The sequence below is a fragment of the Choristoneura fumiferana genome, chromosome 19 (genome assembly GCF_025370935.1).
Source record: "Choristoneura fumiferana chromosome 19, NRCan_CFum_1, whole genome shotgun sequence".
In the NCBI taxonomy this organism is placed as follows: Eukaryota; Metazoa; Arthropoda; class Insecta; order Lepidoptera; family Tortricidae; genus Choristoneura; species Choristoneura fumiferana.
Genome location: NC_133490.1, coordinates 6188344 through 6214771, shown reverse-complemented (window position 1 = coordinate 6214771; position 26428 = coordinate 6188344). Strand labels below are relative to the sequence as shown.

Here is a 26428-nt window from a genome sequence, read left to right as displayed (position 1 = left end):
ATATTTTTCACCTCAGCACCTCAAACAGGCAGGTTTTGCTATGAAAATCAGTGAGCAAAAATCGCATTTTGCTCACTTCCGTGAGACAAAGTAATTTTAATTATTTTTTTTAAATGCTGAGTACAGTGTTGGGTCTACTTACTGAATTCCAAATATTTGAACTTTCTTTGATCTGTCATTCACTTCAACACGAAAATAGCGAGAGATAGGATCAAATGTGGTGATTACACCTTAAATTAAATTTGATATTAAAAATATGTCCATAGATACCTAATAAATTACATGACAATGAAATATTTCCAAAATGTAAATTTCCCTATCTTTTTAATAAAGTATGCAACCTCGTTGCGCGAAAGCCGCTTCTCTTGTTTTTTTTATAAAATAATTCTCTCTTCAGTTGGAATAAATATTTGTTAATTGAATGAATTTTAACAAATCTATTTATGTTTATGTGATTGGAAATCTTAATAAAATCATATTTAAAAGTTTAATACATTTGTATAAATTATACGTTTATTTGGTCCAAACCTTTTAATGACTCCAAGATGAGGCTGTTTGCAGTATTAAAAAATAAGTGTGACATATCCAGCACAAGAAGTATGAGATTTGTATTGTATCTACTGAACACTTTTTTATGGTTTTAAATGTGATTATTATATTTGATTTCTTAATAATCGGATTATATTTTAAAAAAATGTGTTTGTTTTGTAAACAGGTAGGTATATGTGGTTTTTATTATTAAGTTACTTAAATGATGTTCTCGCTTGGTGAGGTGAAAATTTGTATGTGTCACACGAGACCAAAGTTTTTTGCATCTCGTGTATTGATCCCTTGCTGCTCTTAGGATTCTATAAATCTAGAATCACGCGCTACGCTCGTGATTCAATGAATAGAATCCTTCGCTTACTCGGATTCAAAATTCAACTCGCTTCAACAAAAAACAACTTTGCACTCTTGTTGCACAAATAACTATTTTTTTACCTTCCGAAGAAACACTGGTCATTCACAAAAGAATCGACAAATGTATAATAGTTACTAGGTTACTTTGAACTTAATAGGTAATCGAAAACAAAAAACCGGCTAAGAGCGTGTCGGACACGCCCGAAATAGGGTTCCGTAGCCATTACGAAAAAATAAGTCATATTTTTTTCTAAGGATTTCATTCTTAAGTTCGATATACTTAGTTCATAGTTCTATTTTTATTGTACCATTTTGTCGGTATAGTTTGCATATAGGTATATTCGTGCAAAATTACAGCTTTCTAGCGTTGATAGTCCCTGAGAAAAGCCGCGGACGGACAGACAGACAGACATGGTGCAACTATAAGGGTTCCGTTTTTGCCATTTCGGCTACGGAACCCTAAAAATGGCAGCCAAAAATAATATTACAATGGCAAATTAGAATTAAATTAAAAAAATAATTATAACAAAAAAGGATAACAAAATTAAGATGTTCCAATGTAATAAATAATATAAATTCATAAAACATGAAAATTCCATACGTAACTAACAAAGCCAAATAATAAAATACAATCAAATGTCAATATAAAAACGTGTGAGTTAAAATTAAAATTACAATTTAAATACCTATAAAATTTTGGAAACAGTAATAAGTTATGAAATAAATAAATTTTTACTGCGCGATATTTATTCGCGCGAATTAAGTATATTCCGCGCTATACATACAATTTCTTTATGATTTTTTTCCGCCAGAGCGGATACTCGACGTATAAGATTCAGTGTTACAAAATTGCGACAAAAAAAACCGCGCGGATAAAAAACGCAGTGCGGACAGGGCCTTAATGTCAATGTTATATATCTTTTACCTAACTAAATTTATTGATGATGATGATGATGATGATATACAGGATGTTTGGTAGCTAGGTGCAAAGCTTTAAGGTGGTGATAGCCGAGGTATTTTTGACCATTTTTAGCCATATATGTCTTAGCCGGAAGAATAAGATGGCTGATCTCATTTGTGTTAATAGAAGAGCTAATATTATTTGCGAATGCGACAGTTCTAAAGAAGTTAAATATTAGAATCTGGCTTGATTTGGTTAGTTTATTTACTTTCTGCATTAGATACGTAATGATATGTTTTTCGCACTTCCCTTTGCACCGACATCAGTATTAACTTGTTTCAATAATATTTTAAATCGCAAACTTTTCATGCATACGTAACTAAGTGAATGTTAATAATGGGTTTATTTTTATCAGCATGGAATGGATAATTTAATTTTACGCTTCTTTGAACTGGAATTTTTTTTGTTGTAGAAATTAGTTAAGTACCTAATGATAACTTGACTACGTTTAACAACAATAAATAAGTAAAGCATACTTATTAAATTTTAATAAAAAATAAACAAAAATAAATTACAAGTACATATTTAATTATTCACAAGACTTACCGAAAAGAAAAATAAAATAAAAACTAAATATTCAACTTTTTTTTTTCACTTCACTGACATGGTATTCACTGGATGATTGCACTTTAAGCACTTTTCGCGCCAAAAAACCGCGTCGAAAAGAATGGCGCGTGGAGTGACAGTATGGCGGACCGCGAGACACTGACGCACGTCGCGCATACAGGCAGCGAAAGAGCGAGGTGAGCCAAAGATAATAACGAAACATGCACCTTTCGATAATTTACATGAAGTCGTAAACGCAAGCAGGCTTTAGCATAAAGTTAAACCCTGCCAGTGTGACGCAAACAACTAGCAGTTTAAAGTTTTAGCAGGAAAAAAAACTTGTGATATCTAAAACAAAAGGTAATTCGGAAACAATAAATAACCGATTATCACAAAACATTTATGCCAGGAGACGGTAGCTAAGGTAACGCATGCTTTTCCTTTCACTAAAAAATATGCAAGCGGTGGATGCAGGTGACACCAGACCACAACGAATATGGCCATGGCATGGAAAATGTAAAGCTATGTGCGTTTATCGCATTAATGTAAGTAACCTACCTAACCTAACGAATCCAACCAATATTATAAATGAGAAAGTTAGTGAAGATGTTTGTTACTCAATCATGCAATAAGTTTTAAGTCCGGGGAAGGATATAATATATAGGGTAGTATTTATCCTTGAAAATTGTACCTACAGTTCCCGCGGGCAAGCTTACAAAGGTTTTTTTCTTAGACGAAGTCACGGGCAAAACAGTTAGTTTGACTTGAAATAAATATAAGAGTAGAAGTGTGCCATAAAATACCAAAAGCCCAAGATTAGCTAAGAGCACTTGCTGTGTTTGATGCCGTTTATGTATGTAGGTATCGTATAAGGTAGGTAGCGAATAAAACCGGAAAAATGTTTACTTAAAATTGATTAACTGCCTTTTTGTTGTTTGTTTGAAACTTTAAGTAGGTAGGTGCATACTTACATAGGTAGGTAGGTAAGGTATATGTGATAAATGATATTGTAGGTACCGGATAACTCGCATCGAGTGTAGCTCGACATGTTTCGGGCTAAACACTGCCAATTAACAATCCGGTAAAATGTAAGAAAATACTCAAAAAATATTAAGTACCTTGAGTGACTACAAAGTGCCTACCTACTAACAACTAACTATGTATACTTCAACTTAATTACTGTAAGTAAAGATATATGTACTGAACCGCTCCTACTATTACATAAACTCGCAGTGGGATTTCCAATCGTCATCATCATTATCTCAGCCTATATACGTCCCACTGCTGGGCACAGGCCTCGGATCCTCTCAGAATGAGGGCTTGGGCCGTAGTTCCCACGCGGGCCCAGTGCTGATTGGGAACTTCATTGGAAATCTAAGAACCAGTGCCCTTAGCGTAAGTTTTCGGTTACAAAATACGTCACGATAGCGTTCGCGTTTAAGTTTCACTTTGTATGCAAACACGAACAGCGCCTCTAGCGGAACGTTTGCGATGTTCGTGTTTCCATACAAAATGAGATTTTAACGCGAACGCGATCGAGACGTATTCGTAACCGAAAACTTACACTAAGAGTACAGGAATGCCTATCGAAAATGCTTGCTATGCACAGGCAGGTTCAAGTAATGCCACGTGACACGTCATAATAGGCATCTGCCTGACATTGATTGCATTAGGTTATAACCTGTTGCTCGCGAATGAAATAAGTAAATAAATAATAAATAAATAAATAAAAGTATTATTATTATTATATTTAGCCTATAACTGTGTCCCACTGTTGGGCAAAGGCCTCTCCTCTTGACTTCCACATCTCCCTATCCAGAGCTATATTTGGCTACTCACTCAATTCCGCGTCCAGGTCACCTCGCCATCTCCGCCTCGGCCTGCCTTGCCGTCGGTGCCCGTCATTGGTACCCACCATGTGGCTTTGCACAAAAAAAAAAGTATATCTAAGTACCTAATACCGCCGTAATTAACGTGTAGGTAAACTAATGAAATGACCTCAGGTATTCATAACTATTCCCCAGAGTAATTTCACAAGATTTTTCCTCTATTGTAAAAAGTAATCATATCAGATAGAACCAGCGTTTGTAAATATTATGCCTCGGAACCATAAAATCTTCACTCAATGTCAACAGCACAATTGCCGTCTTATTTCGAAAGCAATAAGAGCTCTTGACTTGATGATAAATGTATATTTTACACCCTTGTGCAACTGAGGCGAAGAGAATTTAATCCGTGATGACATAGATAAAATTTTATCTTAAGTGGTTTATTCGTCACTAATTTCTTTGTTTAGCTGTAGTGACGTAGTTTCTGTGCAATTAATTTTCATATTTTACACCAGCCAGTGGTTCCCAACCTCTTTTTTACAGAGGACTACTTTGACTGCGTTATTATGAGCAGAAACCACGAGGATGGACATTTTACATCATTCGCTTCACTTCTGCTACTAGTGGCGTAGCATTAGGTATTAACAACTAAACTTGATTCCCACCGGGTTGCCTAATTTTTTTACTTGGTGTCAGTGATAATCACAGATAACATACATAATAGTGTGTCAGTGCTATAAAAAGCTCTGGTGTCCTAGTGGTTTGACCTGTGGCCTCTCAAGCTCTATCGTGTGTTCAAACCCTGGCTCGCGTCTTGAGTTTTTCGAAATTCATGGACGAAATTACGCTCGAAATTAACCACAAGTTTTACGGTGAGGGTAAAACATCGTGAGCAAAATCTACACAAACCCAATCTAAACCAGGCCCGCGTGATATCAATGGCCTAAGCCCTCTCATTCTGAAAGGAGGCCTGTGGCCAGCAGTGAGATAAAAATAATAATAACAATAATAATGATTATTTAATAATTAGCAGCACAAGATAACAAAATACAATGATGTATATAGACTATGATAATTGAAGATTGTTGTCAGTGATTACAAGTATGGCATGGCTTTATTAACTGACTGCGAGGAGTTGCATCCGAAGACATACCTAACTCACTCTCACTCTTCGAATAGCCCTACAAAGAGGCATGCACCATTTTTTTGCTCTTTATTTGGCTGCAGCTGAAAATCAGCGCTGTGGTTCCGTACCTCAGCATTGCTGAGCTGCCAGCCCTTTCGGCTAGCTAAAAGTTGACTTTAATTAAACATTAAGTTATGTACCTGATGTATGCTACCTACTAGTTCGCCGAATAAACTTTTTCTTTCTTTCTATCTAAAATGTTCACTCCACGCTAGACGTGTGCGCCGATGCTAAATCTACGGCGGCGGGCGCCGGTCAAAAATCGGCGGCGGCGGCGTGTTTTCGGCGTGATTTCGGCGCGGAGAATTTAAATATTTTTTTTATAACAAAATTAGATAAAATGTAAAAAAGCACGAAACATATCAACTGTAGCGACCTCCGTGCTAAGACATAGACAATGAAGCTTTAATTGACGCCTTGCAGCGGCTGTAATTGTCACGGACAAATATAATTTTCTTAAACGGGACATTTTTCTTCTTCTCTATTCACCGATACCGTACCAGTGAACTTGGAAACTCTCCGGAGTATATCCTATGTATGTATGAGTAACCTTATGGCTGAACGACGCTCGCTTCGACTGCAGTCTCCCGATGATGCTGAATAGACAAATTTCGAAATCCTTGCGACACGATATTCGTACCTTTAATTCCGCTCGTGTTAAAGATACGATTGAGCGGAATAAAGGCTCTAAAGTGTTCGCAAGAGATATGTCTATTGGATTGGGCAAAGCCAAATGACAAAACTGAAGAGAGATGCAGTGTAGCGTGGACTAAAGCGGAAGTGTTAGGGAAATCGAGGAGTTCTATGGACGGCTCTACGAGTCGTTTACTAAGCCGTTTTCAGCGCGGCGACTCAAGACCCAAGAGCAAAACTGACCAGACACTATACCTACAGAAGATATCCCGGATATCAGCCTGTACGAGATAAGGATGGCCCTGAAACAGCTTAAGAACAACAAGGCGCCGGGTGAGGACGGAATTACGTCAGAGCTTATGAAGGCGGGTGGATCACCGGCTCTTAAAGTCCTTCAGAGGCTCTTTAATTCCGTTTTGCTCGAAGGCACAACGCCAGAAGCGTGGAACAAGAGCGTTGTGCTGTTGTTCTTCATGAAGGGCGATTACACCCTTTTGAAGAACTACAGGCCCATCTCGCTGTTGAGCCATGTTTATAAGCTGTTTTCCAGGGTAATTGTAAATCGTCTCGAACGCAGGGTCGATTACTTCCAGCCACCCGAACAAGCCGGGTTCCGAAAAGGCTACCGTAGACCACATTCTGCGGCAGGTCATACAGAAGAACGAAGAGTATAACTTGCCGCTATGTCTAGCGTTTGTGGACTACCAGAAAGCCTTTGATTCGGTCGAAACGTGGGCAGTGCTAGAGTCTCTCCAACGATGCCGTATCGACTATCGATATATCGAAGTGTTGAAGTGTTTGTATAAAAATGCCACTATGTCGGTTCGAGTACAGGAACAGAGTTCGAAGGCGATGCCCTTGAAAAGAGGCGTAAGACAGGGATATGTCATATCTTCGACACTGTTTGCTGCCGCTTTGGAAGACGCCTTCAAGCTTCTGGAATGGAAAGGACTACGCATCAATATCAACGGCGAATACATTACATCACTCACCTTCGGTTTTCCACGATATCGTGGTGGTCATGGCAAAGTCGATGGAAGAACTCAGCACAATGCTCGAAGGCCTCAATCGAGTCTCCCAACCCAACGGGTACCTAGGCCTCAAAATGCATAGGGGCAAGACAAAGGTCATGTCGAATGTCCATGTAGTGTCTACCCTATTTTGGTGAAGAATTCGGTTCTTGAAGTTGTTGACGCGTATGATACCTAGGACAAACCGTCCAATTAGATAAGTCCAACTTCGTGAAGGTGGTCAATCGTAGAATCCAACTCGGATTGGCAGCGTTCGGGAAACTCCGCAATATCTTTTCGTACAAAATTCCTCAGTGTCTGAAGACGAATGTCTTTAACTAATGTGTGTTGCCAGTGATGACATATGGATCTGAAACGTTGTGCTTCACTATATGCCTTATAAATACGTAGGCTCAGAGTTGCTCAACGAGCTATGGAGAGCTATGCTGGGGTTTCTCTATGGGATCGAATCAGAAATGAGGAGATACGTAGAAAACAAGGGTCACCTACATAGCCAAGCGAATTAGTAGTTGAAGTGACAATAGGCAGGTCATATAGCACGAAGAACAGATGGCTGTTGGGGCCGAAAAGTTCTCGAGTGGAGACCGCGGATCGGCAAGCGCAGCATGACGTCCACCAACGAGATAGACGGATGACTTGGTTAAAGCCGCGGGTTCACAACTAAAGCAACTGGATGTCTACGGGGGAGGCCTATGTCCAACAGTGGACGTCCTATGGCTGAGATGATGATGATGATGTAATCAATGACTAATAATAATTAATTGTAGTAAAATATAGAATGCTTCGAAAGTCAGAAATTCAGTATAGAAAACATTTTGAACTCGCGCCGATTTTACGCCGATACGCTGATCGGCGGCGGCGGCGTCGAAAAAATGGCGGCGGCGGCGGCGGGTCGGCGCGGCGCACACGTCTACTCCACGCTACCGAAGTTAACCTTGTAAATGTCACAATTTCTAAAAAGTTGATTCAGAAAGAAAGAAGCTGCGAAGGGATGAAAGGCAAGGAAAATCCAAACAAGGTATTTATATAATTCATTTATTTAAATTGTATAGTATTCACATTGTTTGCAACACCGGCTTTACATACAAAATGAGAACACAATTCACAAAATAACTAGGTATAAAGAGAAATGCAGCGGTCGAACGAAAGCTATAATAACTAGCAACTATACAACCGTATAGTTTAGCGAACTGGACTTATTCAAATGTACTTGGCAGTAGCAGGCTGGAGGGTGAAACGGGTAATACTGGTCGCCAACTGGCGAGAGCATAGTCAATGAGAACTCAATCGTGACGTGAGAATTCCTGTTCGGCTAGGCTCTAAATCATGGCTTTGCTTTGGTATCAAAATCTTGCTGCACCGCATTTTACGCGATCGCTTTGTATTAACTCTTTCTTCAAAGTTCTCAAACCACATGAGCAGCAAGATCTTGATTAACTACTGTAGTTACTTGTTCCATGGAACTGTTACATAGAGTTTGGACTGTAACGTCACAGCTCCATGGAACAATCAACGTTGCTTGAAGTAGAACTAAAGCAGTTTGAGCGTCTCTTTTGGCAGTTGGTCGTTAGAGTGGCAATTACAAGTGACTTAAGTTTCCCTAGGCTACGTACGCACTATTCGGTTAGCCGCGCGGTTTTAGAGCACCGTCTCTTTCTCAAGCCATGCAATGAAGAGGGACGGCGTGCTGAAACCGTGCACCTGACCGCTGCGTTCTTGTACTTAGAGCCTTGCCTTTGGCGTTCGTGACAGACGTATAGCAAAAAACAATTTTTGCACAAAAGCAGTAAGAGATGCTTTATGTCTGCGATACGCGCTCGTGATTGCATTAGGCAGCAGCAAAAGTGAAGATCGTGTGGTAAATGAGATATAAATAACGTCAGAGGTTTCTAGAGAAAATTTAGATGTACAATCCTATTACGGTTGAGAAGTATCTTTTGTTGATTTTCAACGGTTCAGATTTTTCAGACATCTATGTTGTCTTTAGTGGCATCTAACGTTATTTTGTATGTTGCTTGTCTCACTCTTACGTGACCCTTAACTTTCAGTCTGCAGCATAGACAAAGTTATCACATTTTAAATTCTAAAGGCTGAAGAATTGACTACGTCTCAGCCCTCACGTTGCCGTAAAATTAAAAAAAAGCTATATAATTGACTAAATATCTTAAACCGCTATTCGGGGTAAAAAATAAACCTAATGTCATCGCAGATTACGAGTTACCTAAACGAGAAATCCAGACTAAGTTAATATTAAACTATTGAGCATAATAATAAACAGAAGGCAGTCAACTTAATAATATTATTATAGAAAAAAATGCTCTTTGAGTATAGTGAGATACATTGTCAAATAATAAAATTGGGAAGACTGTGGAATGTGTTGGACATTCGACGAGAGAACAGTAGTACAGTTGCCAACACTAACTGACTATGCGTTCACATTGCTACATTGTGATAAGGAACACGAATGGTCAGTTAAGAGTGCTGGCTATTGTACGTCTCCAAGATACATACGTTCAATTCATGACATGTCTAAAGTAATTTACATTTTCCAAAAGAGGGCCTCAAGAACTTACTGGCACATTGCTCTCAAGAACTAACTGCTAATACTAAACGATCTTCAGACAGAAACTTTTGTTTCCAAATAATGAATACCATATATTAGAAGGATTTTTGGATTTTGCACGATAGCTAAAAATCATATAAATAAGAATAATAAATTTTCATATCGGCTACATGGAATTTTATATTGGCCCATGAAATGGGTATCTAGAATCGAGCATGCATTTGATTTTCTAGTATAATAAAAGAATAGAAAATATATAACTCCTCATCATATTCCAACACATTGCATAGACAATCGCTACAAAGAATACAAGCCACAATCAATTTGTTAATATCATTACAATGTGCATTTCATTTGTTTATTTTTTGTACATACAGCTGTAGGTATGTCAAATTATATACATATAGAGAAAACTAACAAATAAACGAGGACTAAATTGGCATATTTAAATAAAATATACCTACTCACATAGGCCTTTCGTAATGCTAAAAAATATCAGGAAGACAAAATAACGAAAGTACAATTACTTATATTTTTAGTGTTACTTGGTTTTACTTTGTTTCACATAATGTACCCTTTAGTCTCAAATTCCCAGTTTTTGTACTTAAGTCATAAATTACAGCTTTAAATAAACTACAAGAAAATATGAGGCTACGTAACGATTTTTAACTATTACTAATATGTATGTAATTAAAAATATGTAGCTGAAATCACGTACAATATTTGTCATCAAATCTTTTACCGAACACTTTCGAGTCAAAAAAACACTTATGTACATTCTATAAAAGGTTATCTTTCGCTCAACTGTGCGGAAAGTTATGAAAAGTATATTGTTAGTGATGTTCAACTGTCACTATTTAAGCAGTAACGTAAAATGTCAAAGACTACATAGTTTATGTGAAACATAGTAACTACATTTAGACTAAAGCTATGTGCCTCGACAACCTTCGTGTTTCTGAAATAGCACGGAAAAAATTGTCACTCATTCGGAAATCGAAAGTTGCCGAAGCACTAACTTGGGTAGTCGAAATAAGTAGAGAGCGGATTTGAAGTAGCGATTACAAGTTTAATGTGGATAAGACTAGTACAAGAAAGAATTTATTTTTATCAAAATTGTACGTAATAAATAGGATCTATATGTTTGAGCTGTATAAAACTCCTTTAATGATAATAAAATAATTTTCTTTACTTATAGTTTGTTGCAAGAATAACATTTGTTTAATTTAACTATCTATAAGTTTGCATTGCTGTAAGTAATGTAATAATGTAAGTAAGTACCCGTGTAAGTAAATAACCGTAAGACCAATAAACAAGATGATATCTAATAAATATATCTTTCTATCTATCTAACCAATAGCACTAGTCATATCCATATTAAACTTATAATCGCTACTTCAAATCCGCTCTCTAGAAATAAGTCTTCTAGATGCCATTTCACGAAAGATCTATTTCGAAGTTGGATACTAATCCAAATTGTTTATTGTCACATTTTGACAGATCTTACAGAGGCGACATCTAGTGACAAGTAGGGAAAGAACAACACTCATATTGCACAGACAGATGCTTGAAGGTATTCGAATGCGATGCAAACATAAATTGCACAGAGTATATTGACAATGTTGATATTTACGCGCACTATCGACCATAACGAAACTAGCAACTTTAAGGCGCTCATAAAAGCATTTATCTCTCTCGCACTTGACTAACTTGACTAGTTAAAAAGAGACGGTAGCTGTATATTAGTTTACAGATATTTTAAGGTGAAACAAGGTATGAAAGAAACTCAGAGATTTCTAATACATCGTTAACTGGTTCCAATAATGTTCGATAGTGACACGTGTAAACAATGTCAATAGTTAAAAGTAAACACATTTATTAGTCATATCAAATGTAGTCAAACCGACGATAGGCGAAGACTATGCAAGTCTATATTTTTACTGTGAGATCATATTTCAAGTTTTTTTACTAATTTGTCGAATAATATACGAGACACCCTGGACCATTTTCGCGTTTTACTAACACTCCAGCAATACGAGGCTGCTGTCTCTACACTGCTTTATTTTCCTTATCGTTCAGTGTGACTACAACTTAACAGCATTATACACGAAGTAAAGTCGAACAGTACAAGCTTTTAAAAAACCTCAATTTAAAAGTCAAGCTAACGTACTAGTAAAACATTTAAGTACTTCAATGTCTTTTATATTTTACATTTGACCTTTCTCAGTGCATGACGCCGCGATATTGATATTGTTACATATTAGACTAATTCAATGATTAAAATTAAACACAGAAAAGGAACTTAAGTAAACAAAATGCTGTATATATAGTAAATACATTATGTAAATAACTGTAACTCTCCATAGTATATGGCCAGGGATACAATATTGATCTATACGGACGCGGGCGCCGCTGTACAAACGTGAACGCCGCGACTCTATGCTACGCGCGTAGCTTGCACCTTAACTAGCTTAAAAGGCCATGTAACTAACTACCCTTAAATCCTTTAATAATTCCGATTATAAGGTCACCATTTCGTTACGAATACAGCTTCACTATATCACTTGAGAAATTATACAACTACGAAAACTTATAACGAATCGACGAAACAATAGAAAAATGACATTTTGATTCTGTAGAAAATTGTTACGTTAATATAGTCACACACATTAATAGTTCGCTTATTCTATGGTTCCGAGGGGGGATTTGAAGATTTTAGCGGAGCAGCCGAGGACTAGAACGTCCTGTATGCTCGCTGGCGGGTTTGGCGACGCGCTTGTAAAGACAAGCAACCCCCACCCGCCCTCACAGCAACTGTGCTCCCTCTCGGAACCTCAAGTCGTTTCGGTAAAATGATAAAAGTTCCTTAAACAGTGGTCGAGGTTCCCTATCACTAAACCAGACTTAGTAGGCACTAACACCAACACATCCGACTTCACGTCTTTACGCAGGTATAATACATAGAAAACAGTGAAACACGTTAGTAGTCGCACAATTCCACTAGATGTCCGTTACTTAAACATTCGTAGTCTTTATTTATTTATTGAGATCAATTTTGCCGCTATGCACTAGATTGGACTCGCCGAGCGAAATAGTCTGTTGCCGCCACCGCCTCGCCTAAAACTAAACACTTAGTAGGAACATGGAGGTTCGCACGCTTCCGTCAAACAAGTCGGGTTACAAAAGGGCTCTTAACAGAGAGCCAAATTAACATACTTTGTTCTGTACCTCGACTAACGTGAAATAATTACGTATCGATCAGTCGAAGAATGTGAGGCGGTGGCCAGCTGCACTGTCCACGATACCGCACCAGCGTCGCTAGCACCAGCTCGAGAGATACCCATAAGCTAGCTACCCTTTCAACTATGTCACCGTAAAAAGCAATACTATTATAATTCGGAATAGACACCATTTGCGTTAAATTAAGCAAAAATGATTACCTTGTTCTAACACTAAATCCTTTTCTAATCATTCCGGAATGAAAGAAACTCGACAATAAAATGATAAACAGCATGGAATTGCTGTCTTGTCACTCACTATTTACCCTTCCTACTCGGTTCACTAGAAAGTTTGTAGTGTTAAAGCATGGCAGACACTTGTGCTTGCTCTCCTAAGCTTTTTTTGTATCAACTTAATTTAGGATATATTTTTATTTATCTTTTGTAATTGAAATCAGACATGTTTTCAGTGCGTGTATACGGTGACACAGTCGACTTTAGAATCGTGAGAGGCCACTGTAGCACTAAGTTTACATCTGTAATCTACGCATGAGAATGCACTCTTCCCCAAATACACCGAAACATTTGCAGGAAACAATTCACTCTCTAAAGGTACAAACTTAGCATCACCCTCTTCCACACCCTACTTTCGGCTGTATATGGGAGCTAACTATGCAAACGATGAAGTCCTTTCAGTTTGTTTCGACCAGCTCCGTTTTTAAAACAGAACTAGTGGAAAAAGGGTTTCAAAACATCGACGAGTTACATGGGGTACTATCCAGCTAAATTTAAATCTGCTAAGATAGTGTATTCAAGTGCATTCTCGATAGAGATAAACAGTCATCGGAATAGGTACTTAATGCCAATTTCCCTAAAATTCTAGAGAGGACGTAACGAAAAGTGTTAACTGCCAAAAATATTAAAATATTGAAATGGTCAAATGGTCATTAATGTCATTATGTTGGATCTTTTAGTTAAGTTTATGGCAAAAAAGGGCCTGAATCTTTTCTGAGATCAGAAAAAGCCGAAATAAATTAAAATTAGTCGGGATAAAATAGTGTTGTAATTTGTAATCATTCTTAATAACGTCCTTTCTAGAACTTCAGGTAATTTGCCACCCCCTATTCCGACGATTGGATATAAACCTAGCACTCTAGTCCTCACTTCGGAGGCTTATGGGAACTCACAGTACGAGCCACAAAGTCCGGTGCGGTGGATCAGACGAGGTGGTCGCGGTCGTCGAGCGAGGCGTCGCTATGGTCTGCGCGCAGCTCGCGCTCGAGGTCGAGCGAGCGTCGCTCCAGCTCCAGCCGCGCGCCCGCGCCCGCCGCTGCCGCGCGCCGCGGCGCTTCCAGGGATGACACCTGGAAACAATACAGGTTTCACTTCTCATGCTTGTAAAGTTCGTATTTATGCTGGATGGAGACAGTGGCGTGCTCAATGCATCCCCTAGACTAGACTAAGTCACTCCGACAGTTATGGCAAATCTAGTTCACGTAGTCTAGTGCCACGAGATTTGAAATTAATGATTACACACACAGCTACAAAAAGAACTGATTACACATACGGAAAATGAATGAAATGAATAAGTAAGTGTCAGAATGCTGCTGTCATTACACAACATGTTGTAGTTGTGTGTGTAATCATTCACTTCAACTCTCGTGGCACAGTTAATTTATATTCAAATCCGTTTAGGCTGCAGCTAGGACCAAAAAAATAGACACTTTAATTGTATGTATTTTATTTCTCTGTTTTTTCATGTATTTTTTGGTTTATATGTGTGTTGTGTAAATTTTGTTGTATTTGTGGTCTTCCGTAATAGTAAATAAAATGTTTTCTTTCTTTTTTTCTTCGGGTAGACGTGTAATAAAAAGAGTATTGTAGCCGGTTACGACAGACAAAACATTGGCAGGCCTCCCACTAGGTGGACGACCAATTTGTGGTGGATTGTGAGAGCTATGGGCAACCAGTTAATGCAAGTGGCGTTCTAAGAAGGAGCTCTTTGAACTGAAACAATTACTTCACCCGCGACCTCATGATAGCTACGTTTATGCAAGATATGCGTGTTCACGCAATTCCTCCACCTCCACACTGCAAGAACACACACAAATCACACGATCTGTCACCATCACCACACTACACTGACGCGTTTCGAACTCAACCAGAGCTCATTCAGAGGAACACAACCGTTCACCTTCACCAGACGTTAAACTGGGGGAGGTCTTTGTTCTGCAGTGGACGTATTCCGGCTGATGATGATGGTGATGATAGTGGTATTTTTTAAAGTAATAGCAGATAAAGGAGCAGATGGTTCACCTGATGTTAGGTGATTTGATTACCGTAGCCCATGTCTATTCGCAGCACTATCAGGAAAGCAAATGCGTTGCCGGCCTTAAAATGGTGTTGATGATGATGATGGTGATGATGAGCTGACCTTGGCGAGGCGGCGTGCGGTGGCGCCGGACGCGGAGGGCGCGCGCTAGGAGGGCGCGGGCAGGTGCGGCAGCTTGCCGGCGCCCCAGTAGCGCGCCCCGCAGCCGCTCGCGCCCGCCGACGACCCGCTCTCCTCTGACAGCGCTGCTTGGAGTTTCGCTTCTGCAATTACAAATAATCCTTTTAAGGTGGCGACTGGCTAGTAACCTTTGCTTGTAAATGTAATGTGTGGTTCACGACGATCGTGTTACATTAGAGCGAACACTCATCTTGAGCGTCCTGCTCATTTAAAGAAAGAAGACATTTATTCACTAACACAGAAGACACACATATACAGCAAAATTAACACAAATGAAATAAAAAATAATAAATTACATAATTACAAATTATTTGTGCTCCATCTCCAGATTAATCGACGAACGCTCGCGGTGACTGACATTTTGTGTCACATTTGCGGGTGACATTAATTACCGGCATGGACAATACCGACATGGAAATACCGACCCGATATTTCGTGTACACGCCCATACAAACTGGTGTCAAACTGACAAGAGTTTCTATGGGCGTGTCACAAAATATCATGTCGGTATTTCCATCTCGGTATTGTACGTTCGGGAAATAGTGTCACCCACGTTTACCATTGGTTAAAATAAGTCAACGAGCCAATCGCAAGCAAGACTGACCTGACATCAAACGAACTTCATGATACTAACGCCATCTAGCGATAGGTAACCCAAAAAGCCCTCATTCAGGCCGAAATAACTTTTATACTCACTGGCTACTTGTGAAGCGTTAAATGTGACAGGCGTGCGCGCGAGTGGGGTACGTAGCGAGCCGCCGCGCGCGCCGCCGCTGCCAGCGCCCGCGCCCGCGCCCGCTCCCGCGCCCGCCGCGCTCACAGACTGCAACAAGACACGCAACGCTGTAACGTCTCGTGTAACATGCTTAACACACCCAAGGCCAGATTAATCATAAGGCAGAGTAAGCAATTGCGTAGGAACCCCGCGCGCGCACAAAGAAATTGAAAATATTTCATAGTTATAGAAAAATTGTATCCTCAATGAAAATAGCTTATTTTCAACGCATGCTAATCCGTTGATTTGATTGGACCTGAAGTGCTGATGATCTTAAAACGGCTTGGAAAGAAGGGCCCGAGTTGTCTTGTTAATCCGGCCATGTGTACATAATCTTGACCTATGTTTTTATTGAAAAATACCTACTTTTGTAAAATAAGTAACAGCAAGAAACAATTAAATTATGATGCGACTTTGTTATCTTTTTATGATTTTTAATGTAATGCAATTACTTTTTAAAAGGTATCGTTCAATAAAAAGACAGGTCAAGATTAAAAAGAAGTATAGTGAAGTACCTGAATACTGCAGCATGCAATGTAACACTGTTACATATATTAGCGTATGTTGCGGTCACTTCAGCGATGTAAATATTTAGAGCATTTTGTACAATTCTCAGCAGTATTTGTAAGTCAAGTAGCAGCAAAAAGTATACATTATATTAAATATAATAAGACGCAAGCTATAAATATAACAATCAACAAGCGCAGCAACTTGGATCTTGTAACACTGCGATCAATTATTTAAAGTATCTTTAATGTTTTGGGTTATTTATTACTTAGTGCAATCGCAAACCTGGTGCGAACCCAAAAGTAAAAAGTATGATCAGAAAAGTATAGTTAGAAATAACAAAACGCTACTTAGTACCCACACTTTTATGGTCTTGATCATAAAGTACCTTTACATCCAAATATCTAACTATAATATAGGAAACAAGCAGAATAAAATTAAGCTATTTTTAGAGTAGAAGTAGCCCTGAAGTAAGTACATTGTTGTTGGACTAAAACTGCATTGGGATACAGACAATAATCATTAAAATAGATACACGGATCACACACTATTAGTAGTCGAGGTATGCTCGATATGTTTCGAGTAAATCCGTGGCTCCTTTTCAAGGTGAACTCGAACGGAAAGCCAACCGTAAACTGTTGGTATCTATTTTAATAATTAAGTATCTCGCTTTTAACTGCTGAATTATTGAATCTCAATTAATTTCCAAGCCTTATAATTATCCATGAAGCTTGAAAATATACAGAAGAAATATGAAGTAAGATAAGCTCAAATACTACACATACATACCTGAATACCTTATCTCATATGGTACCCAGCTAGTAAAATTAAAACAAAGTTAATAAAAAATAATTATTAACTAAAATAAAAATAAATTTAACTTAAATAAAAAATTGCTTGTGGTAATTTTGAGCAAGGGTATCACTGGATGAGAAAAATAAAACTTTTTAATATATTTCAATGATATAATATACTGGGGTTTCGTATGTAAAAAAAGGATTAAGAGTTAATTTGTTACGAGTACATTAAATATGGTAGGATTATTTATTAATACCCAACATTAACGAATATTAGGTTTTGTTTCCGTATCTTTTTGATCCACACCATCGTTAGTCAAAGCCAAGATCTTGTTTCTGACTAAAGTTAAATAGAATAAACTCACTAGTAATATTTCGCGACCAAACGAAATATTCAAAATGGCTGAAATATTGTTTTTTACGATTTCAACTTCCATACCATGACATAAATAGAATTAAAAGCCCTTATCATCCTACTGAAATACTCAACACGTTTTTCTCAAGGCTTGATTTTCGAAGTCGAGATTGTCGAGTTAAAAAATCTTTAACTAATTATAATCTTGCTTTATTTTTCAAAGACAACAATGCTTCTTTATACATATTAAGAGTTTTGTTTCACCACAATCACGCCTAGCGGTAGGTGCCGAAATTGAGCAACTGCTTAGAAGACACACTTCACTCTGAGCACCCTAGTGGTATATTTAGTTTTTCGGCAGGGTCAAATAATAAGGAACGTTTACACGTCCATAACGTGGGAATTCTCCGAAGATGAATACTTAAGTGATGTGACACTTAAATAATGATTAATATCTCTCTTTAGGTATATTAAACAAAAACAACAAATAAATGAAATAATGTAATACCTAGGTAATCTATTATTCGAAAAGGTTATCAAAGTAATAAATTTTTTCATGTTTGATGACAGAAAATGTTGTCTTCTAGATGAAAATATTAATTTTAAATTGTTAAATGGTGTCTCAACGTCTACAGTACCAAGTCGATGGATATAATATGCGTTACCTGTATTTATTTACCGATATCGGATCCCGTTTGCGATCCATAACATTGTAAGCCATAATGTAATGTTTGTCATAAAGCTCATTTGCCGTCTTTTTCTCTAACGCCATACAATTTTCAGGGACTTTGAATGCAATAATCAGCAAATTAGTTATTTAAATAAATGAGCCAATTGCAAGCAAGACCGTAACGTGAAACGGACCTCACGACACTAACGCCATCTAGCGATATTTCGCCTGACAAATACCCTTCATTACTTCTCCTGATTGCCCAAATTCGGCTTTATTATACCCAGAGATCGGAATTTTCGCGGCATTTTTGATCTGTCATTGACTTCTCAACTATCGACTTTACCTAAATGATAAACGATGATGTTATTATAGTAAAATAATAATCGTAATATCTTTTATAAAGACACTTATGGAATACTTATTAGCACTACAACAGACTGAATATTAAATTGAATGATTAAATTAGAAATTGTTAACTATTCATTGTTTTATTAATTAATTCACATTTTCGACTGCTCAAAAATTAATTGGAAGAGTTCGTTCTTTAACGATAAAACCGTCTATTGTTGGCCTCTACTTTTAATATTTTGAACATGTTTTGCATCGATATATCGATTTTGAATATCGGAAGTCGTTACGTGAGAAGTCACTATGACAGATCAAAAATGGCGCGAAAATTCCGTTCTCTGTCTATAACATACAATTATTAGTACTGGCTGTTAGAAATCGAGATTAAATTTTAAATTACCACAAGCAGGGTGCCAAAACAAAACGAACCTATTTGTCTGTGCAGTGGGGCGGTGCGAGCCGCTTTGCGTGCGCGATACTAACGTGCGAGGGCGGCGCCGGCGGGTCGTCCTCGTGCGGCGCGCGCGGCAGCCGCCGGCGCAGCCACGCGTGCCGCAGCGCCTGCGCAGGCGTTAGCCGCTTCTCCGGGTCCCATTCTAGGCATCTGCAAATGAAGAGGCACGTGCTTGAAGGATATTTACTCGTAAATTCAAATTAAATATGCTTTTATTTCAGGCCAGAAGCCCATAAAAAAATTGTTACCCCATAAAAAATTTGACGACGATTCCGGATAGCCAAGTGGTTAGAGAAGCTGACTGTGAAGCTTGAGGTCCCAGGTTGGATCCCCGGTCGGGGCTGATATTTATCTCTCTCGGGTCTTGGACATTTTTAATAGATGTATTTTAACCGACTTTAAGCTATGCTTAGTTTGGAACTGGCACAATTGGTGTCAATTGTCCCATAATATTTATTTATATGATCATAAAGAGATCCTTGACTTGCTTGCACTGATGGGCGGTGGTAATTTCCCATCAGATGACTGACCCGTATGCTAGTTTGCCTCCTTCTCATAAATTGTTAAAAAAGAAAAGTTAACATGTTTACTTTTGTTCACACAAAACAAGTAAGACCTAGAACAGAGCCAGACCTAGAGAAAAATTGCATAGCATAGATAGATTGTTTACTAGGTACTCACCTCCTAATGAAATCAATAAAGAATTTGTCCTGGCAGCCCTTGAGCGCCGTGACAAACGTTTTGGAGCCCGGCAGGCCTCGGGGCTTGCCTCTTCTAGACATTCCTGAAAAAATAAAGAAACAACATGTAATTCTACTAATATTATAGGGATTTTCTTGCCATCGCTGTCACGAATAAATGTTTTCTCTCTATTAAATGTGAAAGTTTTGAGTGTGTGTGTATGTTTGTTGTTACTTCTACACGCTACAACGGGTGGAAGGATTTAGATGGTATGTAGATAACTGGGCGCTTGGAATAATACATAGGCTACTTTTATCCCAATATTCCCACGGGATCGGAATAAAATCTCGTATCCTGGGTTTGTCGTGCGCTTCATTTTGATAGGGTTTTGCCCATAATCCCCACGCTGAGCATGCGGGTTGGGGATCTGCCAGTTTATAGCACCACCGATGCTGCTGCCCATCAACAATTTGACATTGACATTTGACAATCGCTGAAGTAAACGAGTTCTTGAGTGGAGACCGCGTCTTGGCAAACGTAGTGTGGCACGCGCTCCGGCCAGGTGGAGTGACGATCTGCGAAAGGCTGCTGGTAGAAGCTGGATGCGTCTCGCCGAGGACAGGGCGCAATGGCGTTTGGGGGAGGCCTATATCCAGCAGTGGACTGCTATAGGCTGATGATGATGATGATGACCCTGGGCTTAGAGTCATGAAGTTTGGCACGAGTGTTTTATATATAAAGTTAATGAAATCCATAATGTAATCCCGGGGGAATTCCCGTGGGAATTTAGTAATATCCCGTAATTTTAATGCTACTTTCTCCTCTAATGGATTAAGCGTGTGTCAAAAAGACAGGTTACAAACACAAGTAACACCCTTTTCCATGTCAGGGTTGAAAATCGCACGTGTCAAACATTTCAAGGCGCGACTGTTATATCAAGGTGTGAAAATAGTCTACGAGCATTATGTAATTCAATTCGAATACACATTCTTAACATTTTCATTATGTTCATTCATGTCAAGGTAGCGAACAAGTTTATAAAACGCGATGAACATTTTAATGCAAACGGTTTTATGTCCCATAAAACAGATTTGAGTAGAAATTTGACACTAAATTACTCCGCCAAGTAGGATGGCTCGCAACTTTTGGCTTTTTACCAAGAACATCAGACTTGCAGTCAGCAGTACCATAGACGAATATTTTTAGAACAGACCGTTAATCTATGACCTGTCTCCGATTAACCGTTTAGTCACCCCAGGGTTAGTTTTGGGCGATGCGTAACAGTTTTTCCGCACGGGGCAATGACAGCTCAAAAGATATTTAAAATGTGACTCATAATCATATTACTACTTACATGCTTCTCTTACTACTACTAATATTTTTTGAGTAGGTATTTATTAAACAGACCAATTTTTCATATATTCTAAAATATAAAACACCTACTTGCTGCTTGGTGTCTATTAAAGCCTTCACTTAATTAGGCAGTAGTGTTTTATCTATTTTTAAGTACATACTTACCTACATATCAAGGGACTGGATGAGAGATTAAAGAAAGCCATAGATAGAACTTTTTTGATTTACGTATTTATCCAAAGGCAGCTAACGGGACCGTACTTATTCTAATATTGATCCTCCACTGTACGTTATAGTGTCAGTCTGTCACAGGCTGTGTACATTTCCTATGTTAACACACTTGAAGTTTACCTACATATTAGACTATGAAAACGACCGCTTAAAACTTGAATGGAATCCTCATGCAAGAAACGTGTCGTGTTCGGCGTTTTTTTCTCCATATTTATAATGACTCATGACTGTTAGTATACGGAACCCTTCATGTTCGAGTTCGAATCGTACTTAACAGTAACAATGAGTTCTTCTTAAATTTAAAATGATCACCGATTACAAGTCGATCAGGCTACTACAATTATTACAGATAGTGTTATATCATTAGTGCAAATGCCTTTTTTTGAAGTTGAGAATTGTAAAGCCACGCAATTTTATATGCTGATTGTTCTTTAATAATATTTAGAATATTTTTTCTTTCAAGTTTCTTAATGCTCGGTGTGAAAAGTTGTATGAGCCACTCGGGCGGGAGCAAAATTATTTTCATCTTGGGCGTTAACACTTGACTGCCTCATTACGCTCAGGATTCTATTGCAGAACCCTTCGCTACATTCTGGATTCAATGTACGCCCTCGCCGTAAATACACCATTTTGCTCCCTTGTGACACAAATAACTATTAAGCTACCTTTACAAATAAACAATGTTATGTTATAAAGGTTTGAAATTCAAGATTAGACAGAGAATGACATACTGGCATGTGACGTCACACGCCAGTACCGCCATACTTGCTGCATAGAGAAAATCTTTTGAGAAAGAGACAGGTATATAGATTTTTCAAAAAATCACTATAAATCAAAATTTCAACCGATTTAAATTTTCTCTTCGCTAAACACTATCTGTATATCTATATTTTCATAATAATATTAAGATTTTTAGATGGCAAAATCAGGAGCTGTCAAATACCGTATTCCCCAAAAATGTTTACAAAAAATGCAAAATCCCCGCGTGGGTTTGGCATTCGTGACACGGAGCATGCGCTATCCAATCATTTGGGAAAAGGCGCGGAATTATGTACGTGTTTATTACTACGAAAATTTCTTTACGCAGCATGGTATTTTTAGTTGTTAGTAAGTGTTTTAGTTAGTCAGCGCTGTCTGCCGGCGGGACATAAAGCGGGATGAAGACACAACCTCTTAGTCATGAGGGTTTGACAGGCCGAGCGTTGGCAAAGTCATGGTGCCAGGTTTACAGTATGTGGGACGTAACCAATGTAACTGATCCGCAACGTTTGTTGGTAAACATTAGGCTGTTGATCGTATGGATGTTTGTTGCATGGACAAAGACGAAGCTTCAGAATTGATTGACAAAAAAGCAGAGGCTGTATTGCTTAAAGCGCGGGCGCTCTCGATCGTATACACCATCTCTTTCTAACCTTATCCTATACTGTTTAATTTACAGTTACTGAGGGGCACCTTAATAATTTCTATAAATGGCTTGTGTTTACCCCCTTACTAACTAACATTACAAACGTGATAATAAGTTTCTTTGTTTGTTTCGCTTTCACGCCTTAATTACTGAACCGATTTCCATAAAATTATACATACATCATATTAGAAGACCAGAATAAATAATAGGATACGTTTTATCCCCAAAAAAAGACGAAGTCGCGGGCAACAGCTAGTGTTGCTAAACCAGGCGCAAATCCAGGATTTCATAAGGATAATAATTGTTTATTACCTGATAGAGAACACATATACAACACTAAATATAGGTAGGTACACATGCATGGTTATCTCGAGCAGCCTTAATGGGCGCCGCTCACGGCCGCTCAGCTATAAATTATGATTTGATTTAGGAAGAAGCAATCTTGGCTCGTTTCTCCTACTTCATCTTCCACAAAGGTGATAAATAAAATTATATGATATTCTGCTTATCGTACGTCAGAAATTAGTGTCAGCCCCTTTTTAATTACTCATTGCCCCCCCCCACTCTGCACCTGACATAAAAAAATTCAACCGCAAACGCGTTTGTCGGTCCTTAACAAAAATGGCGCCTCTCATCTACTCAATGATTTACTGGTGAAAATCATTTAATGGCATAAGTTTGTTTTTGTACATATACCTATCACATATAGTCACTACTTTGAAAAAATCTCGTATCTCAAATCAATACGTCAACAAATATGACCCTTAAAACAATGTTCATTAATTTCACTCGGAAAGATCATCGATTTTGAGATACCAGCTTTTTTCAAAGTAGTGTCGATATTGTGTTTGTTTCTTCATTTTTGGGTATACATGCGTGTTAAAATAATATCCGTTTGCAACGTCTTACCTCCAACAAGCACAGTGCTCCCATCCGACATCGTGTTGGCTGTACAGTACCGCGGCAGACCTTTGCTGCTTATGAAGTTCTTGGACCGTTTCCCTTGCTCGATCAGCTTCTGTGGCGGCATGCCGAGCATCTCAATGATGCAGGCCATTTGGTCGGCTTCGTCTTCGCCGGGAAGGAGGGGGAACCCTGGAACGGTGGAAAGGAGAATTTAATTTAAGATTGTTTGAAGACTAAGGGGCTGTTTCACCATCCATTGATTAGTGTTAACGTTAAATGACGGTTAAATGTGATGCCGTCTCTATTTGTTTTGTTCGAATAGACGGAGACGGCATCACATTTAACCGTCAGTTAACGTTAACACTAATCAATGGATGGTGAAACAGCTCCTAAGAAGGACATTGGCAGGCGAGCGAGTTCAAAGAGTTTTTCGTGGACGAATTGGCTGGCGACAGTAGTTATGTAGATAAATTTATGTGCATATAACGTATAACGTACACGAGTAATGTACGAACATTGACGCAATATTCATTTGCTGTATGTAACTCTATCAAGGGCAGGCAGAAGGCTTTCGACCACCTACTTAAAAGTTTATCTATTATTATTTTTTTGATCTTCTGCTGACAAGGCATGTCTAAATAATATGAACAGTTTAGAGAAAGTATTCTTACCAGATTAGCTAAGTTGATTGGCAAAGAAGGGGTATAAACAGCTAACTAGCTGTTCGATTACAATCTTTCGAAATCATCATACGAGTTGGTAGGTATGTACCTTTTTTGAACATGAAACTACCGTGAGACTCACTCATATTAAATATAATGACCGAAACATGTCGAGCTAAACTCGATTTAAGACGTGAGTTATCCGGGTCATTATATTTAATATAGGTATGTACCTATTAAGTATATACCTACTGTGTTTTTAATCTAATATGCAATTTGATTGTTATTAATAGCTTCTAACATATTTATCGACGACGATATTGTTAACTACCCACCACTAACTGATTACATATACATTAAGAATATATTATATATTTATTCGGCTAGGCATTAATTCACGGTCCACCCGTTTAAGAGCCACGGTCCCACAGACAGACACACATAGCGGCCAAACTTATAACACCCCTCTTTTTGCGTCGGGGGTTAAAAAGTTAATCAGATCGATTCTATTGTAACTAAAATAGAGCAGGTGACATCGATTCGAATGCAGCAAGTCGATAAAGTTGTCTAATGAGGCTGGGTCTCCACCTACTTATTTATAGATTCAAGGGGTAGAAGATTGTGAGAATTTTCTCACGAGGTAAAAACTTGCAATTTATTCATTGAATTCATTTGGCTTGCAGGGGCAGCATTTATAGGCTCATGAATGACAATTGTACAATATGTACCTAATAGTAAAGACCTATAAATAATCACGTGTTCAAACATTAATTGTAACACTTTAACACTTTATTAACCAACCTAACCTTATGGACTCTTGTCTGAAATAAATTATTAATTTGAATTTGTTTGGCGTTTATGTACGAGTATATATGTATGTAAACTCTTCATTGCACATAAAAATAAAAATACAACTACACAGAGGAGAACAAAGGCGAGCTTATCATCCCTAAAAAGGAACCTCTTCCAGCTAGATTACTAAGTAGTCATGTCTTAACTGTTTTTTTTTATTTTTGTAATGTCTCTGTACTGCTTTTGGTGATCAATAAAGAATATTTTTGTATTGTATTGTATGTCTTAGTTTTATACTTAATTAAAAGTTTTTTTTTGGATTATTGTTTTGTAGGTAGGTATTATTTTTGTCCCGCTAGATAGCATAGGTACTCATATCAAATATTTCCAAAAACACTCAGAAAAAAAAACATCTAAACATTTATCTGGAGTAGAGATTTACGATGAAGGAAAGCATCGTGAGCAAACCTGCACAAACCTGCGAAGCAACTCAATGGTGTGTGTGAAGTTCCCAATCCGCACTGGGTCCACGTGGGAACTACGGCCCAAGCTCTCAATATGAGAGGAGGCCTGTGCCCAGCATTGGGACGTATATATATAGTAGGTCGAACCACTAGGCTGCCGCGACTTACGGATTGTCGTTAAATGTAAGCTTATTATGGTCTTACCTGTTAGCAGTTCCGCTAATATGCAGCCCAGCGACCACATATCGATGGGCATGCCGTACCGAGCGCCCATCATGACCTCTGGCGCGCGGTAAAACCGCGACTGGATGTAGGTATACACGCGCTGGTGCTCGTAGCAGGAGCTCCCGAAGTCTATCACCTGGAAGGACCAGAGAAACGTGTTAGAGAGGTAGTGGGAAGCTCTGTTAGCAAATAAATAAACTAGAGAGCGGCGTAGAGTGAACAGTATAGCGAATTAACCATTTTGTAAACTTCACAAAGCACATAACAAGTTACCAATTCATATTTCCTGAACTAAAACTCGGAGAGTGAGAGAGCGTAAGTTAGAACTGCAATGTAACATTCTAATAATAATATTGTTTTACTACTCTAATATTTGTTCGTGATTTTCCATGTTTGAACTGTCCAAATGGTTTCATGTGGCACG

General features: G+C 38.4%; 2 protein-coding genes across 4 annotated transcripts in view; both read right to left on the bottom strand.

Moving 5' to 3' along the window:
* LOC141438735 (polyamine-transporting ATPase 13A3-like) overlaps positions 1–26428 on the bottom strand; it is a 426124-nt gene that overhangs the window by 61504 nt on the left and 338192 nt on the right. Inside the window, exon 1 of one of the 2 annotated variants that reach the window (XM_074102665.1) lies at positions 2408–2583. The exons of the other annotated variant lie outside the window; for it this stretch is intronic. The gene's annotated coding sequence lies outside the window, so the exon portion shown is untranslated. Of the gene's footprint in view, positions 1–2407; positions 2584–26428 lie in introns of those variants that run through there. 2 annotated transcript variants of the gene reach the window in all.
* Dyrk3 (Dual-specificity tyrosine phosphorylation-regulated kinase 3) overlaps positions 8105–26428 on the bottom strand; it is a 140036-nt gene continuing 121712 nt past the window's right edge. Inside the window, exons 2-8 of one of the 2 annotated variants that reach the window (XM_074102851.1) lie at positions 25984–26140; positions 23865–24050; positions 19967–20069; positions 19315–19435; positions 16073–16199; positions 15299–15459; positions 8105–14228 (exon numbers count right to left, since the gene is read on the bottom strand). In XM_074102851.1, coding sequence (XP_073958952.1) covers positions 15344–15459; positions 16073–16199; positions 19315–19435; positions 19967–20069; positions 23865–24050; positions 25984–26140 — 810 coding nt within the window. In that variant the 3' untranslated portion in view covers positions 8105–14228; positions 15299–15343. Of the gene's footprint in view, positions 14229–15298; positions 15460–16072; positions 16200–19260; positions 19436–19966; positions 20070–23864; positions 24051–25983; positions 26141–26428 lie in introns of those variants that run through there. The other variant, XM_074102853.1, reaches the window with a different exon arrangement.